The sequence below is a fragment of the Piliocolobus tephrosceles genome, chromosome 3, assembly GCF_002776525.5.
Source record: "Piliocolobus tephrosceles isolate RC106 chromosome 3, ASM277652v3, whole genome shotgun sequence".
NCBI lineage: Eukaryota > Metazoa > Chordata > Mammalia > Primates > Cercopithecidae > Piliocolobus > Piliocolobus tephrosceles.
This window is the reverse complement of record NC_045436.1, coordinates 21443777-21464422: the sequence shown is the minus strand read 5'-3', so window position 1 is coordinate 21464422 and position 20646 is coordinate 21443777. Positions and strand designations below refer to the sequence as shown.

Genomic DNA, 20646 nt, shown 5'->3' with positions numbered 1-20646 from the left:
GCCTGGGTGACAGAGCAAGACTCTGTCTCCAAAAAAAATAAATAAATAATTATGATCCTTTATAGCCCAAATGCTTAGGAATGTCTCATAGCAATAACGCTTTAATACTTCTTAGATGAATGCACGAATGAGTGATTTCCTTCCTTAGGCTTTTGAGACAGCTTCCAAGTCTGTGGAGTTTCTAGGGCTGCTCTGGAGATTATAACTTGAGTAACTATGAGCCACTCAAGGAATACCCTATTCGAGATATTCCAAGTGGACAAAGCAGTTTCCTTCTTCTCCCAAAAGTTTTACTGTCTGTATAAAAAGTCCAAGCAGGCCTGATTCTGCTCAGATCCAAGATATAAAAAGAGACTTGATTAGCAAGAACGTAATAATGGAGAGATTTGTGGCAAATTAAACATATAAAAAGTGACAGGACAAAGCCACACCCATAAAGTATTGAGCTGCATGTAGATTGAAGGCTTTAGAAAGATGGACAGTTAGGCTGGGAGTGGTGGCTCATGCCTGTATTCCCAGCACTTTGGGAGGGCAAGGAGGGTGGATTACCTGAGGTCAGGAGTTCCAGACCACCCTGACCAACAGGGAGAAACCCCGTCTCTACTAAAAATACAGTGTTATCTGGGTGTGGTGACACATGCCTGTAATCCCAGCCACTTGGGAGATTGAGGCAGAAGAATCACTTGAACCCAGGAGACAGAGGTTGCGGTGAGCCGAGATCATGCCATGGCACTCCAGCCTGGGCAACAAGAGCGAAACTCCGTCTCAAAAAAAAAAAAAAACAAAAGAAAAAGAAAGATGGACATTCAACTAAGCAACATTAGATGGTAATGAAACCTAAGAATGGGGTACCCACATAAAGTTTGGTGTTGCTTGGGACCCCACTAGGTTTTGTTAAAGATGAAAATAGTAGGCCAAATGAAAGGTCAGAGTCAGATGGAGCCTGCAGAAAACATCGGAGAAAACATGAAATTCAGAGTATGTAAGTGAATATAAACCAGAAACCAGATAGAACCCTAAGGAGCCCTCTGAAATATCATGTCTTTGACACACATTGCTTGTGGCAATTGAGAATACAAGGATCTAGGAGTCAATGAAGCTTTCAAATATTGCTGCCTGTCAGTGCATGATGCCTGGGGCTGAGACTCTAGTCTGGATGAAACTTCATCTCAACTAGACATTGGAATTAATTCTGTTATAGAAATAACACAACAGGAATACCCTGTATATGTATATGGCATTTGACAGAGATAAGGAGACATTCTGCAGAGCCTTTGGGGAGCTGAAATGCATAACACAGAAGAAGTTTAATGGCACCTTCATGTACCTGGCTTATAGCAAGAGCTCAACATTTTTCAAATTATAAATAAATTATTAAAAAATCTAAAATCAATATTTAAATATATAACACACCTGATAGATTTAATGGTGAGTGCAAAATCCTTCAACAAATAATAAGCATCTCCTTCATTCATCCTAAACAAAACAACATTTTGAAAATTAATAACACAAAACATTACAGAACATCCTATCTTGTATTTAAATGAATTTATCAGTAACAGGTTACTTTTGTTTGTCAAGATCTCTTTCCAAGAATTATTTCTGCCACAGACTCCTAGATATTGATTTAATCTATGGCAATGGTAATTATGAATTTAAGAGTTGAAATTTCACAATTATAGATAAGCAATAAAAATAGGAGGCTGGCCATCTCAGGAGATAACCAAAATAGGAAAATAAAGCTCAGGAGGGTAAATTGGAACTAGAGACTCAAAAGGGAAGAAACAGATGTATCAGTTACTAATGTTACAGCTGCTTTATTAACAATGAGTCACTTTTTTTCAAAACAGTGCTCAACATCTTTGAAGAGTGTCAGATATTTTAATACCTTCATTCTAAAAGGATTTCTCCAACATTTTATGTAACACACAAAATTGGTTTCCTGCTTTGGTGTGACCGAATGCCCCTCACCACATCTATGTGCTCAGTACCCAAGTCAATTTCTTCATCCTAGGTAAATCCAAGAGTGCTTACCCCGGTTACTATTTTTGAAAATGTTTTTCCTGCCACAGAACTAAAACAATTGTCATGCACTCAGTCCTATATCTACTCTTCTCAAATATTGGAGAGCATGCCATTATTTTTCAGTTTTAAAATATCTAATAATGAATAAACAGGAGAGTAATAAATAAAAATATATATATATATGAGCATATGCAAATATTTATATTGTTAGAGTACAATATTATGTCATGTGAGCTGGCCTAAATGCCAAGATTTTGCTGGAAAACCACAAACAAAAATAACACCAAATTTGTTATTCTCTCTTGCCATTAGTCTCTAAAAATAAAATCTAGTATGCTTAGTATGATTTAACCTATACTTGATACTATAGTGAGGATTCTTCCTTAAAATTCATTAAATTAATTCATTAGAGATGGAGATTGGGGTACAGAGAAACATAGACAGAGAGGACATACCTATTATCCTGGACTAATCCTAGCAAGGAACCATGTTTGTAGAAATCCAGTGCATAGGCATTAAGTGGCATTTTCCTTCCTCGGTTATCAAATTTCTGTGACAACAGCACTGGAGCCTGAGAGCGATTTACACCGATTGTGCCTAGAGTAATCTGAGAAAATACGATTTTTCTTAATGTATTACTTATGTATAAAGAAAGTTGATAATTTCTTATATGGTGCTTTGTAGTTACATCCTTTAGTCACCGTTTTTAAAGCCCATTCTTCGCTGTTAAGGAAGAGGGTGTTACCCACACATTGTGGTAGCACTATCCTAAGCAAGCCTGGAGAGTGGCTCAGCTCCATCCCATGAGTATTACTGCATCCACAAAATACCAATGACACTTTCAACCATCCATCCATTGGAATATAGAAACACTAGGAAAGAAAACCTAACACCATTTCATTCTCCTTATTGGTGAAAGGAATTTACTTGTAAACAGGATATCAATGAATAGAGGATTATACATCACAAGAAGAGAATTCAACTGAACAACTCAAATAATCTTTGGAACCCAATTACCTGAATAAAAAGGAGGAGGAAGAATAAGGAGAAGAATAAGGAGAAGGAAAGTAAAAAGAAGAAGGTGAATAGTTTTCCCATGTCTGCTCATTTTTTGAAAACTACTATACAGAATCAATAGACCTCTAGCGTACCATTAGTATGAGTGTAAATTGGCATAGTTACATATTTTTTTGGAAGTTACAATTCATACATAATTCATACATAATATCTATGAAAAATAAGAGTTGACTCCATGTACTTATGCAGATCAGTGATGCAAATTATAAAGTGCAACAGTATCTAAACAAGACTCTATTATTAAAACATAATAATTTGCAGGTAACCATTCAAGTGACAGATATCAACTGCCTTCACCCCTGCTAAGACTTGTTTGGCACAGCTATTTTTTAAATGAGTTGGTAGTAGCTTGAGAAGTTTAATATTTGAATATTCTTATTCCTATATGACTCAGAAAATTATCTTAACCCAGAAAATCAATACCTAAGAGAAACTATTGCACATACACATGAGACATCCATAGCAACACTGTGTGTAATAGCAAAGATGAGAAACAAACACAACTATTCGAAACAGGAGAACAGATTAATGGGCTGTTTGATATTCACACTATAAAATATTATTAAATAGTAAAAATAAAAGACAGTTTGATGTTACAACAGAGATGAACCTTAAGGCATAGCACTGAATGTAAATAAAAGCGACTTTCAGGTGACTGCAGTAACTGTTCCTTCACTTTTCATAAAATTCAAAAGCAAATAAATATAAAAAAGGATTCATAATATGTAGTTTTTAAAAAGGAATGTGAAAAACACCAAGTTTAGAAAGGTTGATGGCCTGGGAGAAGAGGGGAGACAAGAAAATGAAACATAGGAGGAGTACACTGATCCTTAGTACATGGTGTCCATGCTTTAGAACTTATCTATATGCTATAAAATAATGCTTTAGAACTTATCTATATGTTATAGATAAGTTCACTGCTTTAGAACTTATCTATATGCTATCAAAGATATATTTGTATGTATACTTAGCATTATATTAAAATGTAAAATTAATTTTGTTAATTAAAATAAACAATAAAAGCAAAACAAGTTTAAGAGGTTATAACTTACTCTAGTAAAGTACATTTGTATAAAGTGAGTTGGGTAAGGTAAATGTGAGGGAATATGGAAAGAAAATGTGAGTTCAAGAGAAAAAGAACTGCAAATTTATAAATCCTTATAAAAAGTTTTCCTGACTTGTTCTTAACTTACTGACTATGGGTATGAAAACACTTTCTTGTTGGTATTCCATTTTATACAATTGAAAGAATGATGCATTGGTTTTAACACATCAACATTTATTTGAAACTAAAAACTATATCTTCAGAATTTAAATTTAGGATAAAAATGTATGTGTTAATTTAAAATGCACAAGATGTATATAGTCTTCAAAATTATTTTAAGTGATACATGACTATGATTTTGGAATAAAATCCAATACATGTATGTATTGGAGTTGAGACACCAATGTCAATCCATAATATCAAATGTAATAAAACATGTTTTCTCAAAGTTTGTATTAAAATAATTAAATTTCACCAAGTGTCAACATTCATATGAATTAGCCAGGATCTTCCAAATGTGTCTAGTTCTTTGCATTCCATTTTAGGCATCAATGATGCAGACTATAAATAGTATTTACAGCACTTACGGTAGTACTGAGAAAGCCTGAAGATAGTTTTACATGGTTCTTCCACAGCAAACCTGTGTCAGTATCAGTAGAGTCTTCAAAGATGGAAGAAAAATAGTGGTGTTTGGAAACTCTGGCCAGTCCTCAGGCCAACTCTGAGAAACTGAAATCATATTGACTTCAAGAGCACCAATTCCTGAATGTATCTGTTGATACATCCAGATTCTTTTTCCTTTTTAATCTGGGAAATTTGAAGTTCCTTCTAAGCTGCCTACCAATATAAATCCATTGTTTATTAAACACCTTTTATTAACACACCCCACTCTTCACTTACATGGTTTGGAGTTTCTAGTCGAAGCAAATCATCATCAAAGTTCCCAGACAGACAAACAAATGGTGAAATTGCTACTCTTCCTTCCTTGCAGCTCATCAAATGAGATACGAGTTGAGAGTCTTCACATTCTTTACCTGTGAATTCTGACAATAATACTTAGGGATAGATTAGTGTTTTGAACTCAGGCAAGTTGTCAAACCTCAGATACTTTCTCTAGACCACATTACAAGGGGAGTGATTCAGCTTCATGTAATGAAGACTGAAATGTTTTGTAAGTTAGATCACATAAGGTGAGCAGCACAGCTTGGCACAGAATACATTCAGTGAAAGTTGCCTATTAATGTTAGTATCACTATTATAAAAATGTGTATTATATTTTAGTTGCCTTAATAAGAAATGAAAGACTAAATTTAAATTGTATACTCTTATCAGAGAATTATTGTTATTACCTTTGTACTTTTTCTTTCTTTTTTTTTTTTTTTTTTTTCATGGAGTCTCACTCTGTCGCCCAGGCTGGAGTACAGTGTTGCGATCTCGGCTCACTGCAAGCTCCACCTCCCGCGTTCAGGCCATTTGCCTGCCTCAGCCTCCCGAGTAGCTGGCACTACAGGCGCCCGCCACCTCACCCGGCTAATTTTTCTGCATTTTTAGTAGAGACAGGGTTTCATCGTGTTAGTCAGGATGGTCTCGATCTCCTGACCTCGTGATCCTCCTGCCTTGGCCTCCCAAACCTTTTTACTTTTTCTTACTGAACTCACACTTGCCTTCAGAATCCTTCCTGAAACCATGCGCCACAATTAGTAAGTTTGGAAGTAGTGCATGAGAATAAATATATTTTCCACTTACATTCTTATAGAACCCAGATCAGACATTCAAACTGGTCTAATTTGTAATTGAGACATAATATTCACAGACTCCAATCTCACCCCACCTGTGACGGTCACCTTTCTGTGTCTATTTTCCCTTAGAAGGCTTCCATCTATTAGCTCATGAAAAAAAGAGCAAATGCTAAGAGTGTTAACCATGTACAAAACACTATTTTAAGATCTTCATATATGTTAATTTAATCATTTAAAACTCATCAAAACTAGGTAGATAATGCTATTCCCTTTCTCATATATCTATTCAGAAAACTAAGGCATGAGTATGGAGTCTCTCGCTCAAGAAATTACAGCTAATAAGCAGCAGAGCCAGAGTTTGGACCCAGGAAATATGCTCAGAATCTGTGTTTACGAACACTAAGCGTATTTTCTCTCAAGACAGAGTGACAGAATTAGTCCCTAGTTTCTCTTCATCTCATAGATGCCCTTACTCTGTTTTCCAGGCTTGACCCTGAAGCAGCATTTAACAAGATGGTTATAAATGGCCCTTAGTTTCAGTCTCTTTTGCCCTTTTAATGTCTAATAAGCACAATTTTTTTCTTTAGAAAGGAAAAGGAATCTTCTCACTTGAGGGCAGAATAACCTTTCTGGGGTTCCACTCTTCTTCCAGAATAAACTATTCTTAGGCAAGATTATTTATTCTTCAAATTGTTCCACAGTGGAGGTAAAATACACTTACTGATTTTTGACAATGGGAGTTGATATTCCTGATTCATATCAGCAAGTTTGGAAACAATTCGTAGAAAACCGGTGAAGTCCTCCATAATTTTCATGTTATACTCATCTAAAGCATCACTGAAATCCTCAGGGAGATCATCAAGGAACACCTAGAAGCCGAATAATTTTCAGAGAGATCTATTTACCTTCCTTCAAAACTGAATCGTTGGAAGAAGAAAGGTAAAGAACACTGCAGTATAATTCTATAGTTATCTATTAATATTTATTCAATAACGTCAGTTTTATTTTTTCACTGGTGAAGTTCAGGTAACTTCATCTTTTGTTTCTATTTGCAATTATGAAAACAAATACCTTACTCATTACCCTTAAAAATGTATTTTGACATACTGAATCAAAACCACTTTTACATAGAAGCATGCCCTCAAATAACATTAGACTTGTGAAAATTTCAAAGACTCTAGTGACACATTTGAATAGCAAGCAATGAGACAAAGTACATTTGCATATCTAGAGTAAATCTCATTTTGTTTTGAGGGTTTTTTAAACCTCACTGGATTCATTTTGCTAATATTTAGTTAATTATTTTTTCACTTATATTCATGAAAGAGAAGTATCTCTAATTTTCCTTTTTATTATGTCCTAGTTAGGTTTTGGTATTAAAGTTAACTTTTGCCCTTAGAAAGAGTAAATATTCCCTCTTTTTGTATTATCCAGAAGAGTGTAGTGGACTGAATATTTTATATTTTCTCAAACTTTATATGTTAAAATTTGAACACTTAATGTGATGGGATTAGGACGCAGGGCCTTTGGAGATGATTAGGTCATGAGGGTGGCGTCTTCATAACTGGAATTAGTGCCCATAAAAAAAGACTCCAGAGAGTCCCCCTGCCCCTTCCACCACGTGAGAACACAGCATAAAGACAACCATCATTATGATGGTGGGCAGCCCCCACCAGACACCTTGATTTAGAACTTCCTTTTAATTATTAATTTTTTATTTTTGTGGGTACATAGTAGGTGTGTATATTCATGGATTACATGAGATATTTTGATGCAGGCATGTAATGCATAATAACCACATCAGGGTAAATGGGGTATCCATCACCTCAAGCATTTATCCTTTGTGTTACGAACAATACAATTATATTCTTTCAGTTATTCAGCCATAAACAAGAATGAGATCCTGTCATTTTCAACAACATGAAAAAAATTGGAGGTCATTATGTTAAGTGAAATCAGCCAGGCACAAAAAGACACACTTCACATATTCTCACTACTTTGTAGGAACTAAAAGTTAAAACAATTGAACTTATGCAGATAGAGTAGAAGGATGGTTATCAGAGGCTGGGAAGGGTAGCTGGGGGACGGAGAAGTGAATGTTTAGTGGGTACCAAAAAAATAGCCAGAAAGACTGATCTCTTCTCAGCCTCTGAAAAGGTGACAAGTAAATTTCTGTTGTTTATTAACCAACCAATCACTGCCACATTACAGCAGCCCAAACAGACTAAAATAAAATTTGTAAAACATTGGTGTTATTCTTTTTACAATAAAAATCATGCATATTTAAGGTATACAAACTTGTGTTTTAATATACATATATAGTGATGTTATCCTTACAGAGTTTGGAAGAATTCACCAGTGAAGCCATCGGAGTCTTGGGTTTTGTTGGTGGGAATGTTTTTTTAAAACAATAGATTAAATTTCCTTACTAGGTATCAGTACCAGATTAGTTATATCTTCCTTACTCAGTTTTGGAAAGTTGTATTTCCTAGGAATTTGCCCATTTTACCTAAATAGTCAAATATATTGCCATAAAGTCATTCGCAAAATCTTCCTTTGCTCTTTTCAATGTCTAAAATAGAGCCTGTAGTACTGTTCCATTTTCTTTTCTGATATTTGTGCTTTTACTCCCTTAATGGAGTTTTGCTAGACAATCAATTTTACTATTCTTTACAAAGAACCAAGTTAGAGGCTTTGTTGATTTCCTATTCATACAATTGTTGTTGATTTACTTCATATCTATTCTTGTTTTATTATATCTTTCCTTCTACTTACTATAGGTTAGATTTTCTTGTTCATTTTGTTATTTTCTTAAGCTAAAGTTTAAATCATTGATTTTTCAGCCTGTATTTTTTTTCTAATTTATGATTTTAAGGCTGCAAATTCCCCTCTAAGCATTGAATAAATTCCAACTTATAAGCATTATTATGTTTTCTTTATTTTTAATTAATGTAAAATATTTTTAAATTTCCATTATATGTCTTTTTTTTAATCCTTGGTGTGTATTTATAAATTAATTTTTTAACTTTTCACACAATTGAGATATTTCTGATTTTTCTGATTAGTGTTTACCTGACATATATTTTTAATCACCTTACTTTCAAGCTTTCTCAGTTTTTATACCTAAAGTGTGATTTGTATAAACAGCATATATAGTCTGATGTCACTTAATGGCAGTGATATATTCTAAGAAATGTGGCATTAGGTGATATTGTCATTGTGCAAACATCACAAAGTGTACTTAAACAAATCTAGATCACATTGCCTAGGCTTTATGGTATAGCCTATTGGTCCTAGGCTACAAACCTGTACAGCATGTTACTGAATTGAACACTATAGGCAACTGTAATACAATGGTAAGTATTTTGTATATCCAAATATATGTGAATGAAGGAAAGGTACAGAAAAAATACAATATTACATTTATGCAACCATCATGTATGCACTCTGTCATGGACCAAAATGTCATTATGTGACAGATGACTATAGTTCTCCATATTTTAAGATGTAGCCTGAAAATCTTTGTATTTTACTTAGTGTATTTGGTATGTTTACATTTACTATAACTATTGATATAGCTATTTTCTACCTTGCCATTTGTTTTCTGTCTGAATTTGAACCACTTGTTATATATTTTTTCTCTTCCCTTCTTGTTTTTACCAGTTTTTCCTTTTGTTAACAGGTATGTGCACACTATTTTACTAGTCTTTTAGCTGTTACCCCAGAAATGATAAGAAAAAGCTATAATTTTATGTTTCTTAATACTTCCAAAACTGTAAAACATTTAAGTGTATTAACCTTCTGAACTCTTACATTATAATTTTCATAAATTATAATATGTAGTCAGAAATGATTATAATATATAATTATGGACATATTGGGACAATGGGTCCATATATAATTATGGACATGGGAGAATGATCTGGAATTGAGACAAATTTAGAGAGCCAAGTGAAATACAGGGGTAGAGGAAGCAGTGGGATGAGCACTAGGTGCACTTTTGGTCTCCAGAAAAGTCATTTCTGACTACATATTATTTATTTATGAAATAATATGAACATTTCAGTTCTACATATTATTTCAAATTTTATTATATGTTACAATTATTTTTTGACACACTGTGTATTCCATTATATGTAATCACATGTAACGTTTTCTATTGTGATTCATTCATTCCTTCAGTTTCATGTTTCCAAATTTTTTATTTTTTCTATTTACCTAAAGTATATATTTCTTTAACTGCAGACTTGATAGCAGTGAATAACCTCAGATTTCATGTCTGAAAACACCTTAATTTTATCTTTATTTTGACGAATATTTCCTGTAAGTGTAGAATTCAGGGATAGGAGTTATTTTATTAAGCACACAAAAAATATTGTTCCATTGCCTGGAGAGAAAAAAAAAAGGCAGACAAGAGGCAGAACTAACGTGCAGCTCCCTCTGGGACAGACAGAGCAGCATGTGGAGACTCACACCATGAACTTTTGCTCCAAGAACTGCCACAGGAACACACCAGGAAAGCCAAGAGAATCCACAGACTGCTGGAAAGAAGTAGCTTGCCACTTCAGGCAAGCTGAAAAACTGTGAATGTCCAAAGTGTGAAAGGGGGAACATCCACCCCTTAACATGCATCATCACTGGGGAAACTGAAGGTCCAGATCATGGGAGAATGATCTGGAATTGAGACAAATTTAGAGAGCCAAGTGAAATACAGGGGTAGAGGAAGCAGTGGGATGAGCACTAGGTGCACTTTTGGTCTCCAGAAAAGTCATTTCTGACTTTGTCTCACAGGGGTCCTTGGGGAGGGCTTTGAGTGGAATTGGGGAAAGACCACATGGAGAGGGAAACTTCCAGCTTAACTTTGTAACAATTTCAATGGAACACAAATTTTCCTGGACAGAACCTGGGGCTGGGGGGTAAACAGGAAGTGCAGATACAAGCACAGAGGCTGCAACAAGTGGGGAGGTGTGAAACCCAAGTGCTCTGCTTGCTTTCTCAGAGCGGAGGCTTGTAGCCTGGGGCAAGTTTTCAGCCCTGCTCACAGATTGCCTGGAAATAAATTCAGTGCTGTTTAGTGGTGAGGGACAGCACTACAAGAACTGCTGAAAGGAGCTCTAAATCTTGAAACAAATCCCTGAAAGACACCAAAATAGAACCTCCTTAAAGCACAAATCTCACAAGACCTATAAAATAATAGTGCAATGGAAAAAGAAAAAAGAAGGTATTCGGGCAACAACTAGCACAATAAATAGAACAGTACCTCACATCTCAAAACTAAAATTGAATGTAAATGGTCTAAATGCTCCACTTAAAAGATTTGGAATAGCAGAATGGATGAGAATTCACCAACCAAGTATCTGCTGTCTTCAAGAGACTCACCTAACACATAAGGACTCACATAAATTTAAGGTAAAGGGGTGGAGAAACATATTCCATGGAAATGGACACCAAAAGCAAGCAGGAGTAGCTATTTTTATATCAGATAACACAGATTTAAAGCAAATATAGTTTAAAAAGACAGAGGGGCACTATATAATGATAAAAGGACTACTCCAACAGGACAATTTCACAATCCTAAATATATATACACCTAATACTGGAGTTCTCAAATTTATTAAAAAAAATTACTAATACATCTAAGAAATGAGAAAGATAGCAACACAATAATAGTAGGGGACTTCAATACCCCATGACGGCAGTAGACAGGTCATAAAGACAGAAAGTCAACAAATAATGGACTTAAACTATACCCTAGGACAAATGGACTTAACAGATATTTACAGAACATTCTACCCAACAACTGAAGAATATACATTCTATTCATCAGTATATGGAACATTCTCCAAGAAAGACCATATGATAGGTAACAAAACAAGCCTCAGTAAGCTTACAAAATTATATCAAGTACTTTCTCAGATCACAGTGGAATAAAATTGGAAATCTACTCCAAAAGAAATCCTCAAAACCATGGAAATACATGGAAATTAAATAACCTGCTCCTGAATGATTATTGGGTCAACAATGAAATCAAGATAGAAATTTAAAAAGTCTTCGAACTTAACAATATTAGTGACACAACTGAATAAAACTTCTGGGACATGGCAAAAGTGGTGCTAAGAGGAAATTTCATAGGATTAAATGCCTACATCAAAAAAGTCTGAAAGAGCAAAAATGGACAATCTAAAGTCACAACTCAAGGAACTAGAGAAACAAGAACAAACCAAACCCAAACCCAGCAGAAGAAAAGAAATGGCAAAGATCAGAGCAGAACTCAATGAAATTGAAACAAACAAACAACAAACAATACAAAAGATAAATGAAACTAAAAGTTGGTTCTTTGAAAAAATAAACAACATTGATAAATAGACCATTAGTGAGATTAACCAAGAAAAGAAGAGAGATCCAAATAAGTTTCATCCAAAGAAATGAAACAGAAGATATTAAAACTAATACCACAGAAATACAAAAAAAAAAAATTATTTGAAGCTGCTATGAACACCTTTACACACAAACTGGAAAACTTAGAGGAGATGGATACATTCCTGGAAATATACAAATCTCCTAGATTAAACCAAAAAGAAATAGAAACTCTGAACAGACCAATAACAAGCAGTGAGATTGAAATGGTATTTTTCTTTTAATGTCAACAAAAAAAAGTCCAAGACCATATGGATTCACAACTGAATTCTATCAGACATTCAAAGAAGATTTGGTACCAAGTCTACTGACACTATATCAAAAGATAGAGAAAGAGGGAATCCTCCTTAAATCGTTCTATGAAGCCAATATCACCTTAATATCAAAACCAGGAAACGACATAACAACAACAACAAAAAAGAAAACTACAGACCAATATCTCTGATGAATATAGATGCAAAAATGCTCAACAAAATACTAGCTAACAGAATCCAATGGCATATCAGAAAGATAATCTACCATAATCAAGTGGGTTTCATACCAGGGATGCAGGGATGGTTTATCATATGCAAGTCAACAAATATAATATACTACATAACAGATTTAAAAACAAAAATCACATGATCATCTAAATAGATGCAGAAAAAGCATTTGACAAAATCCAGCATCCTTTATGATTAAAACCCTCAGCAAAATTGGCATAGAAGGATCATACCTTAAGGTAATAAAAAGCATAAAAAGATCTATGACAATCCCACAGTCAACATTATACTTTACAAGGAAAATTGAAAGCATTCCCCCTGAGAACTGGAATAAGAAAAGGGTGCCCATTTTCACCACTCTTATTCAACATAGTACCAGAAGTCCTAACCAGAGCAATCACACAAAAGAAATAAATAAAGGACATCCAAATTAGTAAAGAGGAAGTCAAACTGTCACTGTTTCCCAATGATATGACTGAATACCTAGAAAAGTCTACAGACTCATTTAAAAAGCTCCTAGAATTGATAAACGAATTCAGTAAAGTTTCAGGATACAAAATTAATGTACACAAATCAGTAGCTCTGCCATACACCAACAGCAACCAAGCTGAGAATCAAATCAAGAACTCAGCCCCTTTTAAAATAGCTGCAAAAAATAAAATAAAATACTTAGAAATGCGCTTAACCAGGAGGTGAAAGACCTCTACAAGGAAAACTACAACACACTGCTGAAAGAAATAATAGATATCACAAGCAAATTGAAACACATATTATGCTCATGTATGGGTAGAATCAATACTGTGAAAATGACGATACTGCCAAAAGCAATCTACAAATTCAATACAATTCCCATAAAAATGGCACCATCATTCTTCACAAACTAGAAAAAACAATCCTAAAATTCATATAGAACCCACGAAAAGCTCACGCAGCCAAAGCAAAACTAAGCAAAAAGAACAATTCTGGAGGCATCATATTACTTGACTTCAAACTATACTATGCGGTTATAGTCATCAAAACCACAAGGTCCTGGCATAAAAATAGACACACAGACCAATGGAACAGAATAAAGAACAGAAATAAAGGCAAATACTTACAGCCAACTGATCTTCGACAAAGCATATGAAAACATAAAATGGGGAAAGGACACCCTATTCAACAAACGGTGCTGGGAGAATTGGCAAGCCACATGTAGCAGAATGAAACTGAATCCTTATCTCTCACCTTATACAAAAGCCAATTCAAGATGGATCAAAGACTTAAATCTAAGACCTGAAAGCATAAAATTCTGGAAGACAACATTGGAAAAACCCTTATAGACATCGGCTTAGACAAAGGTTTCACGACCAAAAACCCAAAAGAAAATGCAACAAAAACAAAGATAAACAGATGGCACTTAATTAAACTAAAAAGCTTCTACACAGCAAAAGAAATCATCAGCAGAATAAACAGATAGCCCACAGAGTGGGAGAAAATCTTCACAAACGATGCATCCAACAAAGGACTAAATATTCAGAATCTACAAGGAACTCAAACAAATCAGCAACAAAAAAACAAACAATCCCTTCAAAAAGTGAGCTAAGGACATGAATAGACAATTCTCAAAAGAAAATATACAAATGGCCAACAAACGTAAAAAAATGGTCAACATTACTAATTATCAGGGAAATGCAAATCAAAACCACAATGCAATGCCACCTTACTCCTGTAAGGATGGCCATAATCAAAAAATAAAAAATAATAGATGTTAGCGTGGATGTAGTGAAAAGGGAACACTTTTACACTGCCGGTGGAAATGTAATCTAGTACAACCACCAGGGAAAACAGTATGGAGATTCCTTAACAAACTAAAAGTAGATCTACCATTTGATCCAGCAATCCCACTACTGGGTACCTACCCAGAGGAAAATAAGTCTTTATACAAAAAAGATACTTGCACACCCATGTTTACAGCAGTACAATTTGCAATTGCAAAAATACGGAACCAGCCTAAATGCCTGTCAGTCGATGAGTGGATAAAGAAAATGTGGTACATATGTATCATGGTATACTACTCAGCCATAAATAGAAATGAAATAATAGCATTCACAGAAACCTGGATGGAGTTGGAGACCATTATTCTAAGTGAAATAACTCAGGAATTGAAAACCAAACATCATATTTTCTCACTCACAAGTGAAAGCTAAGCTATGAGGACACAAAGTCATAAAAATGGTACAACGGTCTTTGGAGACTCATAGGAAAAGTTGTGAGGGGTGAGGAATAAAAGACTACATATTGGGTGCAGTGTACACTGCTTGGGTGCACCAAAATCTCAGAAATCACTACTAAAGAACTCATACATGTAACCAAACACCACCTGCTTCCCCAAAACCTATTGAAATTTAAAAAAAATACCAAAAAATTCATATGTGGTCATCTGGAAAAGTATTTTTGATCTAAGAATAAAAATGCAATAGCATGTCTAATATAATTCTAGTTATGTAACACCAAGAGTTTATATATGTATATATCTGATGAATGTATGTATTTGCATGTAAAATATCTGAATCACAACAAAATATTGTTCCATTGTCCACTAGCTTCCATTATTTTGATTAAAAAGAGATTTATCATTCTCATTATTACTTCTTAGAAGGAAATGTGTCACTTTATTTCTGTCCTAGGAGATTTATGATTTTGTGCTTTTCAGCAGTTTTAGCTTAATGTTTTTCTACATTTATACTCCCTGAAGTTGACTAGGTTTTTAAAACTATGTTGTGCTATCTTTAATCAGCTTTGGAAAATTCCCAGCTATTATCTTTTTGAATACTCTTCGGCCATTTTTCTCCATCTTTTTTTTCTGGGACTCCCATTATATATGCATTCAACTTTTTTCATGTGATTCATGTTTCTTATGCTGTCTGATTTTTACAATTTTTTTACCTCTGTGCTATTTGGATGCTTTCTATCATGCTGTCAACTTACCGATCATGACTTCTGAAATGCATATTCTGATAGTCAGATATTGTATTTTCAGTTCTAAAATGTCCATTTCGTTTTATATATTGTAATTATCTAGTAAAAAATCCATCCTTTTATTAATCTTGTCTCTCCTCCTATTTTCTTGAACATATTAATCACACTTAAAATCCTTATACGTTAATGCTAATGTCTGGATCATTTACGGATCTACAATTATCGACCTCTTTTATTCCTGTTTATGGGTCATATGTTCATGCTTACTGACCTTTTTAGGTTTTGTTTTGGTTTTGGTTTTGCACCAGAAATTGTTTTCAAAGGACTTTATAGGCTTTAGATGTTATCTTTCACCAGGGTGAATGCCCCCATTTTCAATTCAAGTACAGACAGTACGGACTGCAGTGGGTATTGTTTTACAGTTTTAGTAAGCCTCATTTATGCTTCGTCTCTCTTTCTAGGTCATGGATTTCTTAAGATTTTGAGAATAAGGATAGTTGATCTTAGTCTTCTCAAATCTAAAAGACTACTAAAGATCCACCTTTCTTCCTGTAGCACTTCCTAACTTGCTGTTTAATTTTCCAGTCCTAGACGGCTTCAAAAATGTCTTGAGGGCGATACAAGCCTACCCATGAAGGTAGACCCAGATCCTTTTCTCTAGTGAGTTTTTATTTAATATATGGGACTTTAGAAATTATTATCTAATTTTTGCTTTTTCTCAGCGATGGGGTCTCCCTCTGCTCCCCGGGCTGGTCTCAAACTCCTGGGCTCACGCAACCCTCCCACTTCTGCCTCCCAAAGCGCTGGGATTACAGGCATGAGTCACCATGTTTGGCCTATTTTTTAAAGCTTTTTGGTATAGCACCCTAACATTTCACGCAGATCTGACTGTTATGCAGTAAAGTGTATTTTTATCATGATCTTTTTGTTCAAAATAGAGATAGTGAATTTTCTATGTTAAATATAAATTTATTTAAACAGAACAATTAAATAATTGTTTCAAAAATGTACGGGTGGTGAAAAGTGTAAAGATGATAGGTCAATGACTAAAATTGTGTTCACTGCTCTAGAGGGCATTCTGTGAGAGCACAGATTTTTAATCCAGCATTGTGGGATTAGAAAATATATACTAATTCTTTTTGTTTGTTCCATAGCAACTTTTCACTAAGGTTATCTAGTATAAACCAGCATATCCCATTTTATTCTAGGGAAGTATAATAGTAATAGTATTTGATGTTGACTTGATGGTAGAGAATCAAAACCAAAGAAAATGTTGCATGTTACAAATAAAATTGAAAGTGTTTCTCTGTTTTTGATCTCTGTGAGTCAAGTAACGATTTCTTAGACGACTATTCTAATATTTTCTCAGGGAAGACATTATAATTCACAATATGTATGTTCCTTCCATAGTTCTACCTTAAGGTAAAAGCATCCTAAAAGAACAGTATATTCGGTGATATAGCTAGTTGTTTCACTTAAATGTATAATTAGCATATCTTTTCTTTAGTCACCTGATGTTGTAATTTGATACAAGCAGATGAAAAACATGAATAAAATGTTGATCTGTTTTTTTCACAAAGACTTTTTTTTGGTCGATTTACAGAGGGAGACATAAATTACAGATTAAATATCACACTGATTACAAAAAGAACAAATTATTCTATAAAACAAATGAATTATCCTTTGAATTAAAATTCTACCGCCACTAAGTCATTTTAGGTAAGACCTATTTAGTGATTTTACATTATTAAATTTTATCAGAATCACACAGTTTACCTTTGACTGATAAAACTCGAAGTGTGTATCTTGGAACTTTGGTGGAAAATACCTTCTTCCAAAGAGATGTGCCAATACTAACATTAGCTTTTCCATAACATCTTGAGAAAAACGTTTTGAGCCTATACAAAACAAAGCGTCTTCTTGTAAATATGAAAGGGTATAATTCTATTTTTTCATGTTTAAATGGAATGTCATATTACATTTAATTTTATGGAAACTAAAAATCTATGATAAATATAGCAATTGAAGAATTACCATATATCTGCTAATGGTTTTTATCTATGCCTTCTTTTTCATCCTTGCTACCTATACCCTAATTTAGATCCTAATCATCCCACACAAATTGCCTTACTTCCTTACCTAGATTTCCTCACTTTAGTCCATCTTCGTGATTTTAAGAACACCATACAGATTTAGTGTTTAAATGTAAAAATCAAAGGATTTTAATAAAAAAATGTATTAAATAAAATGTATTTAAAAATTTACTCAATATGGATAAAATTGTATTTTTAGGGGAAAATATGATTCTAAATTACGCTATTAATATAATGTCAGCTATTTAGGTATACTATACAATAATATTCAAAGAAAATATGATTGGAAGAAAATATTCACAAATATTAATAGTGATTATCTGTGGATAGTGTAACTATGAGTAATTTTTTCTTTTTAACTTAATGCTTTCCTATATCCTTTTCCTATGATGAATATATATTATATTTAATTAGAAGAAAATATTTTCTAAAACTTGTATATTACTTAATATGTCATTAATCCTGGCGGCAAGGAATCACTGAAGTTAATACTTTGGAGGTGTTGACATTGTAAATACATGTCATAAAATATGGCTGACTATCATTTAATATATATTAGTAGGTATTTACTTTATCAATTGAAGAGCTATAAATTATATACATATTAATTGTATTTTCTTTACTAAAAAATATTCCTGAAGTGTTGGTTTTCTACAAAACTGTTGCTATTTTTGGACTCTCTCTCTACATACATATATAAAATCTCAAGCTTACCTTTACTGGTTGGCTGACAGAGATCATGGAAAAGGCCATTTACAAGAAAACTGACAAAAACAAGATTAGAAGGTTCATGGCAATGCAAATGTGATACAAGTCCAGCAAACCCCATAGGATTACCTTCTTGATCTAAATAGCCCTAAAGAACAAAAAACAATTTATTAGTTTGACTCAAGTTACCACATAATTAGTAACTTATTAAGTATCAGTTTAAAATAGTATTTAATGCCAATATAAGAAATATTTATAACTATTACTGGGCCCAACTTTTATAATTATACCATTTATAAGTAATATCAATCATTGGATAGAACCTTTTAAAAGCTACAATCAGTTCAGCATAGTAAGAAATCTAGATAGTAGTAATGCTATTCCCCCGCCCCCAAAAAAGTGCAGTAATGCATACCTCTTTCACCAAGAACTGCAAAGAAAACAAGAAGTAAAGTTTTAACATGTCCATGACTCTGGGTTGCTTGAAGGAGAGCAATGAATGCTTTAGCACTGATAGCACCTTTAAAGAAAAGAGTACTTTTAAAGACACACAATGTTAAGTGTTACAAAATACATTTGAAAATGATTATAAATGATAGATCAATATCTATTATACCACACAGACATTAGAAATGAAATCAGATAAAATTTGATTTCATACTATTTTATAGTGTTACATGGCAACTTCTTTTTTTAACAAAATAGACCACATAAACCGAATTGTCAGAAATGAAACGTATTGCCAAAGAGCCATTCCAGTTCAGGAGCTTATAGCTTTTAAGTTGTTCTAGAAGTAAAAAGATATATTATCCCATGTTCTGCAGTATTGTTACAAAAAATCATGTAACTAGGTTGACTTCAACCAATGTTATAAAAATAGTGCTTGCTTTCCAGCATAAAACTGCATTAAAGTACATATATCTTTCAACTTCCCATTAAAATGTCCACGAAATTCCAAAAAAAAAAAAAAAAAAAAAAATTCCCAGCATCGCCAAAATGGAAACTTAGCTGTCTTTAGGCCTGAGGGTTTACAGAATCTAGAAAGAATCTCTACTTACTATAAGGCTAATGGTCTAGGAGGAGGGAGGGAAGGAAAAAAGGAAGGAAGGAAGGAAGGAAGGAAGGAAGGAAGGAAGGAAGGAAGGAAGGCAGGCAGGCAGAGAGGGAGAGAGGAGAGAAGGCAAGAGGAAGGGGAGAGAGAGAGAGGGAAGAAGAGAGAAAGGGAGAAAGGGTGGAAGGGTGGAAGAAGGGAGTGCACTTTCCATCTCCTTACTGTGGGATGATACTTTTTGAGGGCACCATATATGGCATATTTGCAACCTCTTCTCTCTCATATGCCCCTTTTAGTCAGAGATGGCAATAGTCAGAAAACAGCATAGTAAAGTATGAGGGTTTCATGGTGGTTCACTATAACCACAGAAGTACAGACCTCATATTAAAGTCATACTAAGATGATAAGAATCCTGATGGCATTGCATACTATAGTTTATTGTGATTAATGTTGTCCAGATAATCAATGTGTAATAAGACTAGCAGTAGTAGAACATGACCTTTCAATTCAGAAAACTACATAGATGAAGATCTGCTAAACACTGATATTTGGGCCAAAAACTATTCATCCAGCTCAGATCTGAAAGAGTATTTGATTAGTATGTAGGTAGATAGAGTGAATCCAGAAGAAATTTCATACATCCTATTGCTTGGCAAACCATCAGATTTGGATAGATGTGTCCAAAGTGTTAAAATAGAAAAACCCACAACAGACCAATTCTTCTTAAGAAAAATTTATCATCTTCTTAAAATTATGGTCATGCTATAAATATTTATTGAATGTCTACATCAGAAAATCAGACAAACAAACATTATTGTCCTTGGAGTGCTTACATTCTAGTGGGAAATATAGATAAAATACATAAAAACATGATAGAGATAGGAAGATAGAAAGACAGATGATAGATAGGTAGATAGATGATTGATAGATGTAGATAGATGGATAGAAAGATAAATGATAGAATGATACATGATAGAAAGGTAGATAGCAGATAGAAGATGGATGATAGATAGATAGATAGATAGATAGATAGATAGATAGATAGATAGAT

General features: G+C 33.9%; 1 protein-coding gene across 9 annotated transcripts in view; it reads right to left on the bottom strand.

Annotated features, from left to right (window-relative positions):
* Window positions 1–20646, bottom strand: part of DDX60 (DExD/H-box helicase 60) — a 145119-nt gene that overhangs the window by 43140 nt on the left and 81333 nt on the right. For 7 of the 9 annotated variants that reach the window (XM_023228678.2, XM_023228685.2, XM_023228650.2 and 4 more), the window contains 7 exons: window positions 18960–19064; window positions 18551–18692; window positions 17520–17641; window positions 6608–6755; window positions 5048–5202; window positions 2481–2632; window positions 1414–1476 (listed from right to left, as the gene is read on the bottom strand). In XM_023228678.2, the coding sequence (XP_023084446.2) occupies window positions 1414–1476; window positions 2481–2632; window positions 5048–5202; window positions 6608–6755; window positions 17520–17641; window positions 18551–18692; window positions 18960–19064 (887 nt within the window). The remainder of the gene's footprint in view (window positions 1–1413; window positions 1477–2480; window positions 2633–5047; window positions 5203–6607; window positions 6756–17519; window positions 17642–18550; window positions 18693–18959; window positions 19065–20646) is intronic. The other 2 variants (XM_023228669.2, XM_023228697.2) reach the window with 1 other exon arrangement.